This window comes from Euprymna scolopes, chromosome 6 (genome assembly GCF_053919585.1).
Source record: "Euprymna scolopes isolate OS-2025 chromosome 6, ASM5391958v1, whole genome shotgun sequence".
NCBI lineage: Eukaryota > Metazoa > Mollusca > Cephalopoda > Sepiida > Sepiolidae > Euprymna > Euprymna scolopes.
The window spans coordinates 101,398,899-101,413,825 of record NC_136487.1 but is presented as its reverse complement, the minus strand read 5'-3'; the positions used below and the strand labels follow the sequence as shown (position 1 = coordinate 101,413,825).

At 40.9% G+C, this 14,927-nt stretch overlaps 1 protein-coding gene across 1 annotated transcript in view; it reads left to right on the top strand.

Annotated features, from left to right (window-relative positions):
* The first annotated feature begins 4,204 nt into the window (after positions 1–4,204).
* Positions 4,205–14,927, top strand: part of LOC145278212 (polyamine deacetylase HDAC10-like) — a 222,075-nt gene continuing 211,352 nt past the window's right edge. Inside the window, exon 1 of the mRNA XM_080130499.1 lies at positions 4,205–4,327. Within this exon, the coding sequence (XP_079986625.1) occupies positions 4,289–4,327 (39 nt within the window). The 5' untranslated portion in view covers positions 4,205–4,288. The remainder of the gene's footprint in view (positions 4,328–14,927) is intronic.

Genomic DNA, 14,927 nt, shown 5'->3' with positions numbered 1-14,927 from the left:
TGGTCCTCAATTTTCGTCTTATGCATTCCGAAGGTTTGCAAGAAAATGGCTATTCATACACAAGACAATATCGCCAGGCAACAGCCAAACAAATGGTGCTGCCAAAGCAGCAGTAAAAATCACCAAACGTCTCTTCTGAAAATGCAAAGCGTCAGGAGAAGATCCATTCCTGGGACTGTTGAACATACGCAATGCACCAACTGAAGGACTAAGTACCAGCTCAGCACAAAAACTCTTTGGTAGAAGGACAAGATCAACAGTACCAGCTGTCGAGTTAAAGCTCAAGCCACTTTACCCACATTCAGCTGATGAAGCATGGAGGAAACAGGAAAGGAGGATTAGGCACCATAAGACTGGGAAAGAGCTAAAAGGCCTCAACATGGGTGATAATGTTCGAGTCCAGCCACCCAGTCCCTACACAAGAGAGTGGAGAGAAGCAACGGTCCGAAAACGAATGACAGGTAGGTCCTATGAAGTGGAAGCAAGAGACGGACAACGATACTGCCGAAACAGGCGATTCCTGCGCAAAACGCCTGAGTCAAAACATTCCTTCCCAGGACACCATCAAACAACACACACAGCTGATGATCACCCTCAGTCTCAAATACAGCCTGACCATCCCATATCACAAAGAGAAAGGATTGCACAGGAAAATGAGCCGACTGAAGAAAACGTTTGTGTAAGGAATGACAGCCAACAAGTGACCACGCGTTCAGGACGCATTGTTCGAAAACCTGCATGCTACAACGAATGAACAATTCACCCTCCCTCATGTGGCCATTTAAGACCCTGTCCCTATCCCTTCCACCTTAGAGAAAAACAAAATAAACAAACCCCCTCTCCAACGGGGGGAGATGTTGCGTATAGCTAAACCCCCACCACTGCCCCTACCTGCCCTTTCTATGAACTCTCCGAAAAAGAAGGAAGACTGTCTGTATGAAAAAACATGGCGCTCAATAAAGCTGCTATTACATCCTAACTCCGTGTCGTCTTCACTCTGATATTAACCCGTGGACGTAACACACATAGGTGTTTGTGTCCTCGACAAAACATGTTCTGACAGATATTTTAACTGAAGAAATTTATCACATATTTAATTATGGAGACATTCTTAGATGAATTAGTATTATTATCAGTAGTAGTATTAGTATTTGTATTATTATCATAAGTAGTAAATTTTTGGGCATAAGAATGATACTTTTTATAAAAAATGTTCAATTACTTGTAATATTATTATTATTAATAGTAATAGTAATATTTGTATTATTATTATTATTATTAGCAGAAATATTTTTCAGTGTAAAAATGTGCAGCAGAATTATCAATGATGGAAATGAGGGGAAATAGAGAGCTTACCTCGGATACGTCTGTTGTGTTTCGGGCCGAGCGGAAGAGAGGGTTCCAAGATGACGTCCATTAGCGTTTACCCCGTGCAATTATCGAATAATCGCGTTTGCTCTCACGCGATTATGCAAATACATAATTCCTGGCCGCTATAAAGGCAGGACACTGGACAGGAGTCGGGGGCGTCCTGCAGATTGTGTGTAGGTGGTTCTTGTGATTGGATTGTTCTTTGTGACGAACCACCTGTCTGCGAGAAGCGAGTTTTTGTTCTTTCTGTTTTTTTTGTCTTCTTCTTTCTCCATGGTTATTACAGACAAGAAATCCCTCTCTTCTTGAGGTGGGCGATACTGACCATTTGCTATTTGTGTTCCTGATTTTTTTTTTTTTTTTTGCCTACTACAATTTGCTTCAAAATGATATTTTTTTTTAATAAAAAATGTTTAATTATTTTTAAGAATGTGTCATGTAAAAAAGAAATTCCAAAACACATTTTCATTGAATTTCTTTGGAAATATAATGCACTGGATTTGTAATGCATAAGTTATTATTTTACTACTGATACTACTACTACTAATACTACTACTACTACTACTACTACTACTAATAATAATAATAATAATCATTGAATGTGATTAAACATTTTTATAAAAAGTATCATTCTGATGGCAAAAAACTTTACTGCATATAATAATCATACAAATACTACTACTACTACTACTAATAATAATAATAATAATAATAATATTAATACTACTACTAATAATAATTCATCTAAGAATGTCTCCATAATTAAATATATGATAAATTTCTTCAGTTAAAATGTCTGTTGAAACGTTTCTTCGGGGATGCCAAATCAGCTATCACCATCTAGAAAAAGGTGAAACTAAAGCAACAATGAAATGCTTCCAGAAATATGCCTGATAACCAAAAAGTTTTGAGCATTTATTACTATAAAAAGTGAAATATCCATGTTCATTGAAATGGTTAATTTTATGCTGTGACACCATTGGCCAAATACCATGTGATCTAACTTTTCCCAAAGTGAAAACTAGGCTCGAATTTCAGACCTTATTGTGCTATTAGCACCTATTATATTAAAAAAAATAATCAAACTACATATATTTGATTATATAGTACCAAACATTTGTGGATTTCTTCATTTCTTGACCTAAATACTCAGGGGAACTATTTTTCGGTTATCATTGCCTGACTTCATGAGAGTGAAACTTCATATTTTCTTGAGTTGCCTTTGGATCAACAGAAGGTAGAAAGTGTACAATCTGGCCAGTATATATATATTTTTTTTTTTTGCAAGGTGGTCACTCCGGGATAAGGGTTATTGTAAGTACAGTACGTTAGTGTGGATATTTAAAGTGTCTACTTAAGGGGGCGGTTCATCAGGAATTTGTTTATGTTGGACTTGAAGACATCCAAGTTGTAGTCAGGAGGGAAGCAAGCAGACGGAACAGAGTTCCACAGGTGTGCAGTTCTAAGAAAGAAGCTTTGTTCATGGAATCTTCGTTTTGATTTAGGCATAGATAAAGAGTGGGGAAAGTTTTTGACAGTGGATTCAGCTAGATGGGTGTTTTTTGTAAAAGATTGGCGAGGGGGGACCAGAGATTGGAGTTCAGATAAGCACCTGCCATGGAAATAATGATAAAACAAAGATATGCTCGCAACGTCTCTTCTGTGGGAGAGAGGTTGCAGGGAAGAGAAAAGGGCATCCTCCACTAAGCCACGAAGTCTATTTTGTACTCTGTCAAGGCATGATAGGCTGTTTTTAGCAGCTCCTGCCCAGATATGGCAGCAGTATTCCATCCTTGGACGTACTTGGCTTTTATATAGATAGAAAATTGGATCAGTAGTGAGATATCTTCTGGAGCGGTAGAAGGATCCCACCATCTTTCCAGCGTCCTTGGCAACAGACTTGATGTACATGTTCCATTTCAGATCAGGAGTGAAGGTCAAGCCCAGAAGCTTGTCAAAACATGGGGCTTCTCCTAGACAAGAGCCATCCATTTCAATTGATGTCAGATGGGGATCAGAGCGTTGATGATGTAAAGATAGGAGTTTGGTTTTAGATGCATTAAAGGTAACCAGCCACGTCTTTCCCCACTGAACCACTTGTTCGAGATCAGAGGAGAGAGAATCAGAGAGAACTTTGTCATTTACAGCCTTTGATGTGTTGCCGTAGATGGTCGTGTCATCAGTATAGATGTCAACGAATGATTTAAGTATGTGTTTATGCAGATCAGGAAGAGAGTTGGGCTCAGGATGGACCCTTGAGGGACTCCAGCATTAATACTGCAGGCCTCTGATTTTTGTCCATCAACTACTACTCTTATGAGCCTATCAGAGAGAAATGATTTAATGATAGAGAGAATATTTCCAGTTATACCGTAGCTGGAGATCTTGTGAAGTAGGCCTTTATGCCATACCTTTTCGAAGGCCTTTGATATGCCAAGAGCAATTGCCTTGGAAAGGAAGCCTTTGTCCAGAGATTCACTAATCCTATGAGATATAACCGTTAGCACATCTGATTAGCTTGGCGACTTCATGCACAGATATTTGTATGTTACCTAGCGTGTTCTGTGTTATGGGAGGAAATATGGGGAGTTGATGGCCTTCGTTGCATAGGGTAGAATTAGCTACAAAGTTCTTGGCAAAGATTTTGGCCTTGTATGAAGCTGACGAGATGACCTCTGGTCCGTTGATAATGGTTGGGATAGAATGCACACTTCTGTTCAGGATCCTATTTGTTATTTGCCAAAACTGGTGGGAACCAAGCCGCTGCTCAGCTACTTTGGATTTAACAGACTGGGCATATAGCTCTCTTTCATTTTTTATTACTCTTTTACAGTGGTTGCTGGCAGTCCTGAAAGCAGCTTTAGTCTCAGTGCATCTATTACGTTGGTAGCTATGGAAAAAGTGATTTCTGTGCGCGATGGCAACAGCACATTCTGGGGAGAACCATGGCTGGCTGGTAGGTTTTTGTTGGAATTTTTTAGATGGTATGAATCGGTCTATGCCTACAATTAACCATTCGGTCAGATCTGATACTATAGAGGACACATCCTTCTTAAACATGGAATGCAGAGGTAGATCAGATATAAATGTCCGGAAGCTATCCCAGTCAGCCATGGAGTATCGGTATACAGTACGGTGGAGGGGTATGTCTGGGGACTTATTACATTTCATTTTTATCTTAACTAATACGACGGAGTGATCAGAGGATCCTAGAGGAGAAAAAACAGAACATCAACATATCTCAGGGGAAGTTGAGAGAAAAAGATCTAGGAGGCTTGTATATTGACCTGTAGTATCGGGCACACGGGTGGGCTCGCGAACAATCTGAGTGAGGTCATAAGCAATGGTAAAATCATGACAGAACCTCCCCTCATCGTCCGTCTTATTTGAGTGGGTCAGCTATTCCACGTTATGGACATTGAAGTCACCACAGATGTGGATGTTAGCCGAGGGGTGTGCAGACAGGATGTGGTCTATTTTTTCAGATATGCTCTTAAAGATAGTAACTCCGCTGTTGTGGGGCCGATAGAGGGCAAATATAAATGCAGTGGTGTAAGCAAGTGCAACCCGGAAGCACATATAAGGTAAATTAGGATCTTCTCTAGAGATATCCCTGCCACATGGGAAGCCATCTTTAATTTAGGCACATATTCCATGCCCATGGCGATCTTGGGGGTCAGATTTAGATGTTAAATTAGAGTATCCATTAATTATGAACTCATCTAGGGAAGTGGTCGGCCCTATTCCAGTTTTGCTTAGAAAGAATATATCTGGTGTCGTTTCCTGTAATTGGGTTTCAACCTCTGGATGGTTGGAGCATAGACCCCTGATGTTGGAGAAAGAGACATGGTAGTAGGTGTCTACGTTGGAAGAGGGAGTTCTAGGTTTATTCGAGTTTTTTTTTCTGAGGATGTTTTTGAAAAAAATGTAAAATTAATCATTTTTAGTCATTCGGCATATTAACTGATTGCAGTAGACAAAATGGAGGGGTGTTGTAAGGTTTGTTTGGAGTCTTTCTTGAAAAATCTACCAAAATATCTGGTAAATATCTAATCAATATGAAAATTTCACCCTTTATTAAGTTGAAGAACGAACGTTATACAGGTGAGTTTTGAAAATCATATTCGATATAAACTTTTTTGTGCATATAGACCCCCCCCCTTATTTATTTTTGGTCACTCTTACACTTAAAATGGACATATACTTCCTGTAGGGAATGAAGAAGAATGTAGAAAAACAAAAAACAAACAAAAAAAAACTAAGAAGGTATTCCTTATACTATAATTCATGGATTTCCATCAAACAATTCCAAGGTATGGATTAGCTTCTCTCTGTTGGGTAGCACCGAGGAAGTCCAATTCAGTTGTAACAATATCCTGTGGCTCTGGTTGGGCTTAAGGAATAGATGTGGTATTGGTTGATTTTAGTAATTTAAAATTTACCACTTTTTATGATTAAAATATATTTTATTTCTGACTCCAAAATATTGGGGTTGTATACAAAATAAAAAAAAAATGTCTATTACGTTTTTATGAAAAGCAATCCTTATCATTTCTTTTCAGTCTTTCTATATGCGTATTGTGCATAAGAATGACAAATTTCAATTTGATATTGTCCATGCACTTTGGAACGTTGATGTTGTTGAAAGAAATATGGGATTTCTTTTCTTCTTTGGAATTTGTTGATTTTCTGAATTCTTTTCTTTCAAAATTTCATGATTATTGTAATGGCGAACCAGGGGGAATAAGAAAGAGATCTGGTTGTTCCTTATCATCCTTTTCTCGCTAACTCCATGTTCTGTTTTGCCATCTTTTATTTTGTTTCTAGTCATTTGATTGAAAGACAATGTCATTATCTCCTTTTATCGGGTATGTCCCTTAGATCATGTTGTTTACAGGTTAGGTAGCTCTAATTGGTCTCTTTGTTCATTAGTAATTGGAAAAGTAAAAAAAAGAACAGAAGGGGAAAGAAAGAAATTAAATCACTTTTTAAAAAACTTATTGTATTCATTTTCATCAAAATCATCATCATTCTTACTGCTACTATTACTATAATTTTGGATTCACTCAATAGATTGGGGGTAATTTCAGGCACATTTCTGTCAACTGATACTGGTAAGAGGCCACTTACATCTGGTACAAATAGCAAGAACCTTATTCACAGCCTGTCATCCTTGCAGCACTCAGTAACCACTCTACCTAAACTCTGCTAGAGTTGACCTAGCGCCAAGGTGGCAACATCTTTCATGGCAATCCAAAATAATGAGCATGGTCACAGGCTGATATTTTCCTATCAGAATAGGGTTTTTAACCTCATATGTAAGGTGTGAAGATCTCTAGATCGAATCAAGCTGTCAGGGTTCAAGAAAAGATACAAATTATGAACTTGGCATGGGTCTTCTGATCGGCTACTAAAGGTTCCAATTTCTGCAGATAATTCTTGCCATTGCAGTGTCCTCCTTAAGTAGATAACTGACTTAGAGCTGTAGTTCAATTGTTGATTGAGTCAGATGGCTATAATAAATTTAAACACTAGAGTAGTAACAGTCAACATATGGGAGAATGAAGAAGCCCTCTGAAAAAGTATGACAGAAGGATACTGTTGATTGTGTATTATAGAGCAATTCGCTGGAATGCAAGCCATTTGCTGACACATCTGACTCAAGCAAGACAGATCCTGTTCCGACCATTCAGAGATTCCTTTGCATATCCAGGAAGGGTCAGAACTCCAAAATTTGAAGTTAGATCAGAATCTCTTTAAGGCTAACCCTTTTACTCAGTCAGGTTGTGCATAGTGTCCACATACTTGGAGAGAGTCTTTAAGCCATAGTGAGATTCCAACCAGGTTCATTTGCAGAATATCTTTGAGCCTGTTTTTCACAAAAATGTTTTTGCTAGCCATGTTCTGTGATAGAAGTTAAGATAACACCACCTGGGCATCAGTGGCCACATACAAGTTTAAAGGAACAAATGCTTCACAATTGTTTAGGATTGTGGGGAGACACTTAAAAGCAAGGAAAGTGGTCATCAATTCCAAAACAGTGAACAGTAAGGAAGACTAACTACTCTGTCCGATAGGGAACACTTTAAGAAGTTCAACCTCTCCATGTTGTTAGCTATGCTGACTACACAGTTCTCAGACCTACTTAAAAGTTCCTGAAACTCATGTGGTCGGTCATCATTTCCCGTCCATTCAAGGTAGGTTCTGTAATTTGTATCTGCAGGGATTTGACAATGAAGGAGGAAGCCCCCGCATATTGAAAAGCAGATTCTGTGTATGGACTGGAGTTGACAGGCGTGATCAAAATCCCCCAGGTCTTTATAATATTTCTTCAGTTGAGGCAGCCAGCCACACTCAACCTTGGCCGAGGTTATCCTGTCAAATGGACCCAACTCCAGCTGAGTAATGCAGGTCTAATTCCACAACGAATCAGCAAATTTCCATCCGAAAGAATGGGTATGCTGTAGGCTTTACTCTGCCATGACACATTGTCAGTTGTGGATCTTTTGAGTCAATGATTCCCTCCTGCATAGGAGCTGTTCTTTTGTGACGTTTATGAGGACAATTATACAAAGCAAGGAATTAATAGGATAGTGATTCCTTTGTAAGATGTTAAAAAACTTATTCCGATGGTGAAGGAGGATTACCAAAATGATCATGTAACCTTCTGGGTTTGCAAAGGGATACCCCTTGTGACCTTCCCACTGGGGTCAAGTAACAGAGTAGAGTAAGGAGGTTGAAACAGATAGAAACTGGTAACAATGATTTCGCTGTCTGCTTCACAAAGAAATTGTGATAACGACTCTATAGAAGAAAGAGGATTAGAACTGAGGTTTGCAGTAACCTGTCACCAGTAGTCTACTCATACACTTTGACTGATCCAAGGCAGTCTTTTCTAACAAAACTAACCTGCTTCTCACCCCTCCTCCTAGTACATATACAGGGTGGAACGCTAAAAGTAACATGCTTCTCACCCCTCCTCCTAGTACATATACAGGGTGGAAAGATAAAAGTAAAATGCTTCTAACCCCTCCTCCTAGTACATATACAGGGTGGAACGCTAAAAGTAACATGCTTCTCACCCCTCCTCCTAGTACATATACAGGGTGGAACGCTAAAAGTAACATGCTTCTCACCCCTCCTCCTAGTACATATATAGGGTGGAACACTAAAAGTAACATGCTTCTCACCCCTCCTCCTAGTACATATACAGGGTGGAACGCTAAAAGTAACATGCTTCTAACCCCTCCTCCTTGTACATATACAGGGTGGAAAGATAAAAGTAACATGCTTCTCACCCCTCCTCCTAGTACATATACAGGGTGGAAAGATAAAAGTAACATGCTTCTCACCCCTCCTCCTAGTACATATACAGGGTGGAAAGATAAAAGTAACATGCTTCTCACCCCTCCTCCTAGTACATATACAGGGTAGAACGCTAAAAGTAACATGCTTCTAACCCCTCCTCCTAGTACATATACAGGGTGGAACGATAAAAGTTACATGCTTCTCACCCCTCATCCTAGTACATATACAGGGTGGAGCGCTAAAAGTAACATGCTTCTCACCCCTCCTCCTAGTACATATACAGGGTGGAAAGATAAAAGTAACATGCTTCTCACCCCTCCTCCTAGTACATATACAGGGTGGAACGCTAAAAGTAACATGCTTCTCACCCCTCCTCCTAGTACATATACAGGGTGGAACGATAAAAGTAACATGCTTCTCACCCCTCCTCCTAGTACATATACAGGGTGGAAAGATAAAAGTAAAATGCTTCTCACCCCTCCTCCTAGTACATATACAGGGTGGAACGCTAAAAGTAACATGCTTCTCACCCCTCCTCCTAGTACATATACAGGGTGGAACGATAAAAGTAACATGCTTTTCACCCCTCCTCCTAGTACATATACAGGGTGGAACGATAAAAGTAACATGCTTCTCACCCCTCCTCGTAGTACATATACAGGGTGGAAAGATAAAAGTAAAATGCTTCTCACCCCTCCTCCTAGTACATATACAGGGTGGAACGCTAAAAGTAACATGCTTCTCACCCCTCCTCCTAGTACATATACAGTGTGGAACGCTAAAAGTAACATGCTTCTCACCCCTCCTCCTTGTACATATACAGGGTGGAACGATAAAAGTAACATGCTTCTCACCCCTCCTCCTAGTACATATACAGGGTGGAAAGATAAAAGTAACATGCTTCTCACCCCTCCTCCTAGTACATATACAGGGTTGAACGCTAAAAGTAACATGCTTCTCACCCCTCCTCCTAGTACATATACAGGGTGGAAAGATAAAAGTAACATGCTTCTCACCCCTCCTCCTAGTACATATACAGGGTGGAACGCTAAAAGTAACATACTTCTAACCCCTCCTCCTAGTACATATACAGGGTGGAAAGATAAAAGTAACATGCTTCTCACCCCTCCTCCTAGTACATATACAGGGTGGAACGATAAAAGTAACATGCTTCTCACCCCTCCTCCTAGTACATATACAGGGTTGAACACTAAAAGTAACATGCTTCTCACCCCTCCTCCTAGTACATATACAGGGTGGAAAGATAAAAGTAACATGCTTCTCACCCCTCCTCCTAGTACATATACAGGGTTGAACGCTAAAAGTAATATGCTTCTCACCCCTCCTCCTAGTATATATACAGGGTGGAAAGATAAAAGTAACATGCTTCTCACCCCTCCTCCTAGTACATATACAGGGTGGAAAGATAAAAGTAACATGCTTCTCACCCCTCCTCCTAGTACATATACAGGGTGGAACGATAAAAGTAACATGCTTCTCACCCCTCCTCCTAGTACATATACAGGGTGGAACGATAAAAGTAACATGCTTCTCACCCCTCCTCCTAGTACATATACAGGGTTGAACACTAAAAGTAACATGCTTCTCACCCCTCCTCCTAGTACATATACAGGGTGGAAAGATAAATATAACATGCTTCTCACCCCTCCTCCTAGTACATATACAGGGTGGAAAGATAAAAGTAACATGCTTCTCACCCCTCCTCCTAGTACATATACAGGGTGGAACGATAAAAGTAACATGCTTCTCACCCCTCCTCCTAGTACATATACAGGGTGGAAAGATAAAAGTAACATGCTTCTCACCCCTCCTCCTAGTACATATACAGGGTTGAACACTAAAAGTAACATGCTTCTCACCCCTCCTCCTAGTACATATACAGGGTTGAACGCTAAAAGTAACATGCTTCTCACCCCTCCTCCTAGTACATATACAGGGTGGAAAGATAAAAGTAACATGCTTCTCACCCCTCCTCCTAGTACATATACAGGGTGGAAAGATAAAAGTAACATGCTTCTCACCCCTCATCCTAGTACATATACAGGGTTGAACGCTAAAAGTAACATGCTTCTCACCCCTCCTCCTAGTACATATACAGGGTTGAACGCTAAAAGTAACATGCTTCTCACCCCTCCTCCTAGTACATATACAGGGTGGAAAGATAAAAGTAACATGCTTCTCACCCCTCCTCCTAGTACATATACAGGGTGGAAAGATAAAAGTAACATGCTTCTCACCCCTCCTCCTAGTACATATACAGGGTGGAAAGATAAAAGTAACATGCTTCTCACCCCTCCTCCTAGTACATATACAGGGTTGAACGCTAAAAGTAACATGCTTCTCACCCCTCCTCCTAGTACATATACAGGGTGGAACGATAAAAGTAACATGCTTCTCACCTCTCCTCCTAGTACTTATACAGGGTGGAACGCTAAAAGTAACATGCTTCTCACCCCTCCTCCTAGTACATATACAGGGTGGAACGCTAAAAGTAACATGCTTCTCACCCCTCTTCCTAGTACATATACAGGGTGGAAAGATTAAAGTAACATGCTTCTCACCCCTCCTCCTAGTACATATACAGGGTGGAAAGATAAAAGTAACATGCTTCTCACTCCTCCTCCTAGTACATATAAATGGTGGAACGCTAAAAGTAACATGCTTCTCACCCCTCTTCCTAGTACATATACAGGGTGGAAAGATAAAAGTAACATGCTTCTCACCCCTCCTCCTAGTACATATACAGGGTGGAACGCGAAAAGTAACATGCTTCTCACCCCTCCTCCTAGTACATATACAGGGTGGAACGCTAAAAGTAACATGCTTCTCACCCCTCCTCCTAGTACTTATACAGGGTGGAACGCTAAAAGTAACATGCTTCTCACCCCTCCTCCTAGTACATATACAGGGTGGAACGATAAAAGTAACATGCTTCTCACTCCTCCTCCTAGTACATATACAGGGTGGAACGCTAAAAGTAACATGCTTCTCACCCCTCTTCCTAGTACATATATAGGGTGGAACGATAAAAGTAACATGCTTCTCACTCCTCCTCCTAGTACATATAAATGGTGGAACGCTAAAAGTAACATGCTTCTCACCCCTCTTCCTAGTACATATACAGGGTGGAAAGATAAAAGTAACATGCTTCTCACCCCTCCTCCTAGTACATATACAGGGTGGAACGCTAAAAGTAACATGCTTCTCACACCTCCTCCTAGTACATATACAGGGTCGAAAGATAAAAGTAACATGCTTCTCACCCCTCCTCCTAGTACATATACAGTGTGGAACGCTAAAAATAACATGCTTCTCACCCCTCCTCCTAGTACATATACAGGGTTGAACGCTAAAAGTAACATGCTTCTCACCCCTCCTCCTAGTACATATACAGGGTGGAAAGATAAAAGTAACATGCTTCTCACCCCTCCTCCTAGTACATATACAGGGTGGAAAGATAAAAGTAACATGCTTCTCACCCCTCCTCCTAGTACATATACAGGGTTGAACGCTAAAAGTAACATGCTTCTCACCCCTCCTCCTAGTACATATACAGGGTTGAACGCTAAAAGTAACATGCTTCTCACCCCTCCTCCTAGTACATATACAGGGTGGAAAGATAAAAGTAACATGCTTCTCACCCCTCCTCCTAGTACATATACAGGGTGGAAAGATAAAAGTAACATGCTTCTCACCCCTCCTCCTAGTACATATACAGGGTGGAAAGATAAAAGTAACATGCTTCTAACCCCTCCTCCTAGTACATATACAGGGTGGAACGCTAAAAGTAACATGCTTCTCACCCCTCCTCCTATTACATATACAGGGTGGAACTATAAAAGTAACATGCTTCTCACCCCTCCTCCTAGTACTTATACAGGGTGGAACGCTAAAAGTAACATGCTTCTCACCCCTCCTCCTAGTACATATACAGGGTGGAACGATAAAAGTAACATGCTTCTCACCCCTCTTCCTAGTACATATACAGGGTGGAAAGATAAAAGTAACATGCTTCTCACCCCTCCTCCTAGTACATATAAAGGGTGGAACGCTAAAAGTAACATGCTTCTCACTCCTCCTCCTAGTACATATAAATGGTGGAACGCTAAAAGTAACATGCTTCTCACCCCTCCTCCTAGTACATATACAGTGTGGAACGCTAAAAGTAACATGCTTCTCACCCCTCCTCCTAGTACATATACAGGGTTGAACGCTAAAAGTAACATGCTTCTCACCCCTCCTCCTAGTACATATACAGGGTGGAAAGAAAAAAGTAACATGCTTCTCACCCCTCCTCCTAGTACATATACAGGGTGGAAAGATAAAAGTAACATGCTTCTCACCCCTCCTCCTAGTACATATACAGGGTGGAAAGATAAAAGTAACATGCTTCTAACCCCTCCTCCTAGTACATATACAGGGTGGAACGCTAAAAGTAACATGCTTCTCACCCCTCCTCCTAGTACATATACAGAGTGGAACGATAAAAGTAACATGCTTCTCACCCCTCCTCCTAGTACTTATACAGGGTGGAACGCTAAAAGTAACATGCTTCTCACCCCTCCTCCTAGTACATATACAGGGTGGAACGATAAAAGTAACATGCTTCTCACTCCTCCTCCTAGTACATATACAGGGTGGAACGCTAAAAGTAACATGCTTCTCACCCCTCTTCCTAGTACATATATAGGGTGGAACGATAAAAGTAACATGCTTCTCACTCCTCCTCCTAGTACATATACAGGGTGGAACGCTAAAAGTAACATGCTTCTCACCCCTCTTCCTAGTACATATACAGGGTGGAAAGATAAAAGTAACATGCTTCTCACCCCTCCTCCTAGTACATATACAGGGTGGAACGCTAAAAGTAACATGCTTCTCACACCTCCTCCTAGTACATATACAGGGTCGAAAGATAAAAGTAACATGCTTCTCACCCCTCCTCCTAGTACATATACAGTGTGGAACGCTAAAAGTAACATGCTTCTCACCCCTCCTCCTAGTACATATACAGGGTGGAACGCTAAAAGTAACATGCTTCTCACCCCTCCTCCTAGTACATATACAGGGTGGAAAGAAAAAAGTAACATGCTTCTCACCCCTCCTCCTAGTACATATACAGGGTGGAAAGATAAAAGTAACATGCTTCTCACCCCTCCTCCTAGTACATATACAGGGTTGAACGCTAAAAGTAACATGCTTCTCACCCCTCCTCCTAGTACATATACAGGATTGACCGCTAAAAGTAACATGCTTCTCACCCCTCCTCCTAGTACATATACAGGGTTGAACGCTAAAAGTAACATGCTTCTCACCCCTCCTCCTAGTACATATACAGGGTTGACCGCTAAAAGTAACATGCTTCTCACCCCTCCTCCTAGTACATATACAGGGTGGAAAGATAAAAGTAACATGCTTCTCACCCCTCCTCCTAGTACATATACAGGGTGGAAAGATAAAAGTAACATGCTTCTCACCCCTCCTCCTAGTACATATACAAGGTGGAAAGATAAAAGTAACATGCTTCTCACCCCTCCTCCTAGTACATATACAGGGTTGAACGCTAAAAGTAACATGCTTCTCACCCCTCCTCCTAGTACATATACAGGGTGGAACGATAAAAGTAACATGCTTCTCACCCCTCCTCCTAGTACTTATACAGGGTGGAACGCTAAAAGTAACATGCTTCTCACCCCTCCTCCTAGTACATATACAGGGTGGAACGATAAAAGTAACATGCTTCTCACCCCTCTTCCTAGTACATATACAGGGTGGAAAGATAAAAGTAACATGCTTCTCACCCCTCCTCCTAGTACATATACAGGGTGGAACGCTAAAAGTAACATGCTTCTCACTCCTCCTCCTAGTACATATAAATGGTGGAACGCTAAAAGTAACATGCTTCTCACCCCTCTTCCTAGTACATATACAGGGTGGAAAGATAAAAGTAACATGCTTCTCACCCCTCCTCCTAGTACATATACAGGGTGGAACGCTAAAAGTAACATGCTTCTCACCCTTCCTCCTAGTACATATACAGGGTGGAACGATAAATGTAACATGCTTCTCACCCCTCCTCCTAGTACTTATACAGGGTGGAACGCTAAAAGTAACATGCTTCTCACCCCTCCTCCTAGTACATATACAGGGTGGAACGATAAAAGTAACATGCTTCTCACTCCTCCTCCTAGTACATATACAGGGTGGAACGCTAAAAGTAACATGCT